This window comes from Aplidium turbinatum, chromosome 13, assembly GCF_918807975.1.
Source record: "Aplidium turbinatum chromosome 13, kaAplTurb1.1, whole genome shotgun sequence".
NCBI classification, from domain to species: Eukaryota; Metazoa; Chordata; class Ascidiacea; order Aplousobranchia; family Polyclinidae; genus Aplidium; species Aplidium turbinatum.
The window spans coordinates 14420904-14429171 of record NC_137484.1 but is presented as its reverse complement, the minus strand read 5'-3'; the positions used below and the strand labels follow the sequence as shown (position 1 = coordinate 14429171).

At 38.6% G+C, this 8268-nt stretch overlaps 1 protein-coding gene and 1 pseudogene across 1 annotated transcript; one reads left to right on the top strand and one right to left on the bottom strand.

Moving 5' to 3' along the window:
* The first annotated feature begins 230 nt into the window (after nt 1-230).
* On the top strand, nt 231-5806 carry LOC145782462 (uncharacterized). The gene is made up of 7 exons (XM_082594255.1): nt 231-416; nt 2479-2573; nt 2671-2776; nt 3290-3369; nt 3510-3739; nt 4091-4523; nt 5109-5806. The coding sequence occupies exons 1-7, from the start codon at nt 334-336 to the stop codon at nt 5618-5620; spliced, it is 1539 nt and encodes a 512-aa protein (XP_082450381.1). The 5' UTR covers nt 231-333; the 3' UTR covers nt 5621-5806.
* A 1533-nt stretch (nt 5807-7339) lies between these two features.
* Nucleotides 7340-8047, bottom strand: LOC145781673 (SCAN domain-containing protein 3 pseudogene; annotated as a pseudogene).
* Between the last annotated feature and the right edge of the window lie 221 nt (nt 8048-8268).

The following is an 8268-nucleotide window of genomic DNA, read 5'->3' as shown; positions in this document are numbered from 1 at the left end:
GATGAAAAATTGGAAATACGCGTAGTGTAGGTTTAGTCAAGAAAAGGGTTAGACTACGGACACTTTTGCATCTGGTCTTGGGTCAAAGTTTCATTAGCCAATGAGCAATTGCAGCCTAGGCTATTCTCTAAACATAGGCACTTCTTTTTACTTTCGTTAAACTAGAGGTAGGAGTAGGACTATGACGTGAGAGTATTTAGATTTAGCCCATATTTTTCAGAACGTGCTAGATAGGCTATAGGCTAGGGACGGTAACAAAAAATATGACACTAAATTGATTTCTTCAAAGAGCAATCAAGTATCTAAGCTTTTCATACCTTGAATTTTGAAAAGATGTATAAGCTGACATATGAGTCAGATGAAGATATTTTGGCTCAAGGACTGGATGAGAATGGTGGAACTGGTGATCATGCAAAGTAAGAAACAGTAGGCCTACTGAGTGAAATAAAAAAAACACGGAGGCATGTAAGCCCCTATTGGGCCTACGCTATGCGCTGAAATGTGCTCACCAGACTAGCTGGTTTGCTTCATTTTTAATTCATCACAGACACAAATTGCAATTTAAAGAAACAATTTATTTTGATGGTAGATGGCCCATGCAGATTTTTTCGATAATTTTTATGAACTTAAAAACATCACATGCAATAAGTAGGGAATCCAGTGGATGACCTTTGGTCACGTACCGTCCCACAAGAAAATGTTTGCAATTTATCGCCAATTTTGTAAACAAATTTTGCTCGATTAATCAAATCTATTGAACTTAACGCTTAATCGATGGCAAGGATGTCCAAGGGTATAAGCTACGCTTATTTTCAGCAGTTGGCATGGGATAAGGGGTCAAATAGTTCCCCGGCAACAAGACTTCAACAATCGGAAACTTCACTCTGTCAATCTCGGTGACCGGGCCTGCGTCAGTGATTCAAAGCCTCTACAAGCAGCCTATGCGAAACTGCCAGGATTAAGCTCTGCAAGAAGCTTTCCTAGTCCGAGGATAAAGATTCAATCAATCAATCAATCAATTTTTTTATTCTCCCTTCAAAAACTGAGATAATAATGTCATACCGGCATTCCCATGTGAACACATTGCTCACTCATATAGTTAAAATTAAAATAATTTAAAGTAAAGATATAAAAAGTGAAAATGTAGCCTACCTTGTATAAATTTATAGTGTAGGCTACTGTAGATAAAGATGAGTCAGTCGGACGGACTTTCAAAATTTCATGAAAAAGCATACAATAAAATAAACACGGCAAAAAAAATAAATATTGAAAACCTTCTGCGGTCATGAAAACATAATTTAAAACTTACAATAACTTCCATTTTAAACCAGACCTTGCAAGTCCAAGTTTTACAGAAATCCTGTTTTTAATTCGATGAATGTGAAATGTGTCAAAGAAACAAAAGTAGCAGGCCTAGTCTGTTGGGCTACAAATACGCAAAAATTGACCAATACAAGGATAAGTTTGTCAAAATGTTCTTGATCCAAACCCCCCCCCCCCCAATCTCACTATTTGCGTTTTGCGACGTCAACTTTTGCATTGTCTGTTTTATCGTAACCTACAATGTTTTCTTTGAGCTCTGGTGTCCTCATACAACTTTATTTTATTTAACGAAGACCCTGGCTATGTCCATGGCAAGAGACCCTCTCCCCACCTCTAAGTAAAAACTATTGGACCCCAGTTTTTTCCCATATTTTACTTTACATCAAAAGGATTTCATGGCCTATCAATCAACATGTGGTACGTAGCCTTCCTATGTGGAAGACCTAAGTTGGCTATGTTTTCCCTTCTGGGCCAAATTATAGTTAGAGTAGCCTACGTCAGGGTTAACAGACATTCTAGCTTGAAAGAAAAATGCAGTTTAACCTTTGCGAAATGACGACGTTTCTATTTCTGAAAGAACGTTTGACTTCCTTCCGATAGCAAAGGGCCACGTCAGTAGGGTTGCGACGTCACGTTGATCATAGGCAGTGGAAATACTGTAGCTTGTTGTAACTATGATGAACTGTGACATTACTCAGAATTACAACTAGTCCTGCTACAATTAAAAGTAGCCTACTTAGTGCAGAGAGTCAAAGATGCTCGATAACATTCTATTTTTTCACCCAACATTCATTATTTGACTTGGGTCAATAATGATGGTGCATTTGCAAAGTTCTTATTCGTTCAAACACCAATCTGGCCATAATGACTCTTCGTCTTGGCGATAGGATAATTTTGTCCACATGTAGTATTGGCCAACAACAACAACATTAAAAGCTCCGTTGCGCATGAGACACGAATAAGCTATGCAATCTAGTGAATCTACTTTTCCCATCCCCTCATCGTCGTGATCCTATAACATTACCTGGTAATCTACTTTGATTTTATTAATAACAGCAACACTTAGCGGCATGGTGGCTTATCTGATTTAGTTAATTTGTAGGTGCAAATGTATCATAAATGAGTTGAAAGATTTACGATTTTTTTTTGTTTCAGAAAAAGAGAAAATGAAAGTGTAATATTTGAAAAATCTGACCTGGCGTATTCACACAATCGATGGACCCCCTATCCCGACTATACATCACCCCATGGTAAGCCTATAGGCCCCAACTTTTATTGAACGAACAGGCCCATTATCTTTTTAATTGAATATTTTAAACACTATTGCAATATGATATTCCTTTTCAGTGGAGGGAAGGCCAAGAAGTGAAACTTTACAATCAACTGCAAATGCTGCTTATGGAATTGAAAATCAAGGAAGCAATAGTAAAGCTGCGCCGAGCATTGAAGCAAAGTAAGACGTTATGAAAGTTTACGACAATATACGAAGCTTAGGCTTATGGCTACAGCAGGTTAATGTTAAATTATTCACATCACGCCTAACGACTAAAAACGAGACACTAAGCTCAATTGTGCTGATGGCAGGTCTACGCGTTATGGCGTGGTTCCTTCAAGAATGGAAAAAAGGACAGGTTATTTATTTGAAAATTTCAACAAATTCTAAATTCACTATTATCATCTTAGATAGACCCATATGCTACTGGGTCGTCCACCCAGTAGCGCCGAGAGGGGGGTCCAGGGGATACTTTTGGACCCTGGGACCTTTTCAAGAGTCCCAAAAGCATAAAAATAACCAACGCGTATTCTTTGGATACAGTCCGTTTTTTTTTTTATAAATGTGTTGATTTGTGGCCAAGGATATCATTGGCACCAGCAGGCCCAAAGTATTCTTTCAACGGTTCTGCGTCTATCTGTAGCAAATAGAACTTTGACTATAGGTCTATTAATAATTTATATATTGATGTAGAAAAAAGTTCTACTCCTTGTTCCACAACACTTCGACCGATAGCATAACATCCAAACAAAAAGGCAATTCTTCTCATTCAGGTAAGTCAATTTTGAACAAGGTTGAGCTTTATCCAGGAAAGTCTGAACTATGAAATCAGGATAGACTGAACTATTTTTTTCTCCAAAAAGACAAGGATCAAGGCAACCTATATTTAGTTACTTCCTTTATATACTTTCAGGTTGCTGTCTGTGTATCGTGGTGGTATATCTGTTGTTGCTGACTGCTGCTCTTGCAATTGCGTTTGTGCACCTGTACGAACTCAGAAACGAAACTTATACTTTGCAACATCGCTTAAGAAATTTAGAACATTCTGCTCCGAGAAGAAATAACAACCCTTTAGCGGAAAAAAATCCGAAAGCGCTATTAGAAAAACCACATGAAAGCAGTGCTCGGAAGACACGAGATGAGGTAAACTACTTGAAAAACAAGAACAATACATTATAACAACATAACAAATTCATTTCAGCAAAGAGTTCTTGCCGAAAACGTTTGAATTTATTATGTTGTTAGTCTGTCATTGTATTGTAAGCTATTTGTTTTGGATAATGTTATTCAATCCTATTAAGTTACTGTCAGTCATCTGTTTATGGAATTTGTAAAAAGCCACATTTTTAATTTTCAGATGCATTTGTAGCAGGCGATGCAACTGGAAACAGTTTGCTCTTTTTCAACGTGAAACTTGGATGCTTGTTTTTAAGTAGCCTAAGCCAGTCCACAATTTAAAAAATCATGCATTACAAATTTATTTTTATTTTTAAGGTTTTTGAAGCAAAATTTGTCATAAGTGATGAGTACAACAACCGAAAAAGATCAAATTCTGATGAAAGGTCTGTATCCCTGCCGGGTGACCATGGTCAAGACGATAAAGTAGAACTGGTACATCAGGAGCGGGTGTATGAAAGCCCAAGCAATGCAAATTCCTGTTGTCATTCTCTTCAACGATCTCTTGCAGCTTTGGATGCAAAAATTTTGGAAAGCACGCGCACGCTTTCTGAAGTTCAAAAGCTAGATAGCAACTTTTCTTCCGAGTCTACCACTAGAATTTCTGAACTTGAAAAAAACATGATGACGCTCGAGTTGACTTTAAAAAACAACATGGATGCAGAAACAAAGGCAAAGCTTGAACTGATGAATTTAAAATATCAATTGAAAACCTTGAAAAAGGAGAAGTTGGAAATTCCAAACCAAAAAGGTAGGCTTCGTCGATGAAATGTTAAGTGTTGCAAAGTGTAGGCCTACGTCAAAAATCATTTCTTTTTGTTATAGCCAGCTTTCCCAGCTGGGAAAGCTTGCTATAACAGTCATACTGGTTGGTTGGTAAAAGTGAGTCCCATACTTGATCCAAGCATCAGGGATAAAATAAGGTTCTCATTATACTAAGCCACGGGCACTAACGAGAGTGGGGTGGCCATTTTCCTTGTCTCGGTAGCCTTTCCTTTAGTTATAGCCTACTATGCCCACCCAAATTTTTATACTATGGGTAGAGGTGAGCGGTGTTTTTTAACAACCAGCTGAAGCCGGGAGTCGAACCAGGATTGCATGATTGAAAAGCGAGGGGCTTATCCACTGCACCGGGTTGGTAAAAGAGCAATAAGCAGGCGTCATATACAGTAGGCCTATTTGAAAAAGGAATCATGAAATGTTCAATCTTGTTGGCAAAGTACATGTTTTTTACTTACTGACCTTTTTGCAGACTTAATTAATGTTTATTTACATACTAGGCCACCCATCTTTATACCGTAGCCTACTTGATAAATATTTTTTTCTGTATTCACAGCGGTCGCATTCAGTGCTCATCGTGTACCCAATGACTTGATTATAGATATAGATGAAGAAGTTTGGGAAGACTTTCTCGACAAAAGGCAGCAAGCATCAAGTCCTCCGGTAGATTTGTTTTTCGACTACGAGTTATTCAACAAAAAACAGGACATGGATCCTGAGTCCGGAACCTTCACCGTGCCTTTGGATGGTTTTTACACTTTTCAAATCGTCTTTTGCACAAACAAAGATGGCTGGAACACGACTGTCGCTTTGGTGGTAAACGATGCACCTAAACGCACATTTTCTACACCAATAATTTCATCTACAGATATTTTTGATCTTGATCCTACTGATAAAAAGGAGAACACAAGAGCACGGTCTATCATGCATAGGCATAGTTATTCTGCTTTACTGGATCTCCGGAAAGGAGAGAAGATTAAACTACAGTTGGTTTCTGGTTCGATTGTTGAAACAAGCAAACAGGAACGTGAATCTTGTACGCAATTTTCTGGCTTTAAAATTTCGTAAGCCGTTTTAAACCATGAAAGTGATGTGAAAAAGTAGCTTACAAGAGGTTGTTCAAACATCACATGACCTCATTGAGGTGAAGAAAAAAATAGACGAATTTTTCAAACACCCCTGAAGCAATATAAGTTATATTATTTGATGATTGCGTTGTTATGTCTGTTAATTAAATTTGGTTCCTACAGCGTGCATGTCGATCTTCCATCACTGTAAAAATAGGCAAATGAACTTCACGAGTAGCCATATTGAAAGTCAGATTACAATGCAAAGCAGCACTTTGTCACTAGTTGAAAACGTAGTTTTGACACAAGCGTCGCACTTGTGAAAATAATGTGAGACCTGTAAGAACTACTGCTAATACGCAATGAATAATACTACTGTTCTGTCCACGAATTATAGGCTCCATAAATTGAAAAGGTAGAGTTTGCAAAAACTTCAAAATATAGCAGCACACCTTGATACGAGAAAATGGTATTGTTTCAACCCAAGATTGAATAAACCATCTGCAGAGATTAAATCGAAAAAAAAAAATGATTTGTGGTTGGGAAAAGATTCCATGTCTCATTGCTGTGATAAACAACTTAATTTCATTGAAATGAGCACTCTACAGCTGCAACCACTAGCGTTAAAAATGTTTTGGTAGTTAACGACGTAGATTAAGCAGGGGTCGGCAACCTTTTTTGCTCTGCGGACCGGTTTCAAAATGAAATTTTTTAAAAATCTAATGTTCAACCATGAAAATTTATTGCAGCTCATATACTGTAATGTCATTATTTAATGTGGGCCTTGGGCTTGTTTTGCCTCAACGAGACGATCCCACCTAGGAAATATAGAACTCAACGACACCCGCAATGTTTCTCTCACGTCCAATCTGTTTCGCGGTTTCGTCTTTGTTGCTGCCATTACAGAAAATCCAGACTCGCATAAATAGGATGTCGGAAATGGCAGCAAGGTTTTTAATGCTTTTATGGCAAGGTCAGGGTATTCCGGCAAGACTTTCATCCAAAACGTTGGTAGAGTCGTTGTATGAAAAATAACTTTCAAGCTACCGTCATTAGCAATATCCAGGAGCTGGTCCTGTTGTCGAACAGGTAAGGTCGATTCACCAGGTTTGAAAATAAATGGATTACGGATCCAATCCTTTGCATTTCGAGGGTCTTTAGCGCTTGGAAAATAGCGCTTGAATTCTATTAAAAGAGTAGCCTACGCAAGTGTCTGCTCACAAGTTCGGAGAACTCTTGCTCAGGCTCACTGTCTTTCAAAGTCTCTGCTAATGTTTGAAACATGTCAAAAACCCCTTTGTTTACGCGCTGCTCCCACAATTTTAGTTTTTCTTTAAACGCAGCCACTTTATCTGCCAACTTGAATACAGTTGTCATTTTGCCCTGAAGTGAAAGATTTAGTTCATTGAGCAGATTGAATATGTCACACAAGTAGGCAAGTTTGAGAACCCATTTTTCATCAATAAATTTGCTAGCAAGATCTGAATTTTTCTCCAAAAGAAACCTTTGCAGTGGCTCACTTAGTTCAAAAACTCTGTTCAGTGATTTTCCTCTGGTGAGCCACCTTACTTCTGTGTACAACAGAAGGCATTTGTGCTCGGCATCCATGTCCTCACATATCTGCTCAAACAGCCGAGTGTTCAGTGCATGCGCTTTTATAAGGTTGATCATTTTTACTACATCATTGAATACACTATGAAGCTCGGATGATATTTTTCGGCTAGCCAGCATTTCTCTGTGAATGAAAAATATGAGTGGCCTCGCACTCTGGTGCGACCTCCTTAATTCGAGCAGTCAAACCAGACAGACGACCAATCATGGCTGCAGCCCCATCCGTACACAGACCGACACAAAAAGACCAGTTTAGTTTCCCTATGAAATACTCATTCAGAGCCTTCCACAGTTCGGAGGCTGTGGTTTTTTTTGGCAAATACAAAGCACATAACATGTCCTCATGAACATCCTCTTCATAAAGATATCGAACAAAAACTAGCAGCACAGCTTTGTTTTCCATATCAGTAGATTCATCACGCTGAATCGCAAACCATGGTGACTTCACCAACCGCTCTAACAGTTGAGCTTCAATGTCTATCGCCATGTCCTCAATACGTTTCGCAACAGTGCGCGCAGAAAGCGAAACCTGCGCTATCTTTTTAGCTGCCGATTCTCCTAAAACTTCACGGCAAATATCACTACACGCTGGTAAAATCAATTCTTCTCCGATAGTAAATGGTTTATTAGTCTTAGCGATGCGGTGAGACACCAAGTACGATGCTCTTAGTGCATTTGGCTTTGTTGATAAACCTGTCCTTAGTAATCGTTTTTCAGCTTCGTGATCACTTTTTCTTCTTTCAAAAAAGTCCAAAGGTTTACCTTTTAGTTCGGGATGTTTTGTGTGCAAGTGCCGAATTAGTTTTGAGGGCTTCATAGCGTCGTTTGATAACTTACTGTTACAAATTAGACAGAGCGGATAGGCTAAGGTGTTTCGGAATCACAAGTTGAAATGAATCCGTACTTTACATAGGACGACTTATAATGGCGAATGAAAGAAGCCTTCCTTTTTTTTGAGGTTGTACATGTAGACCCCTCGTTTGCGACATCAGATTTTTCAAATACTGTTGGCCCACAGCCATTTCCAAAAAAACTCAA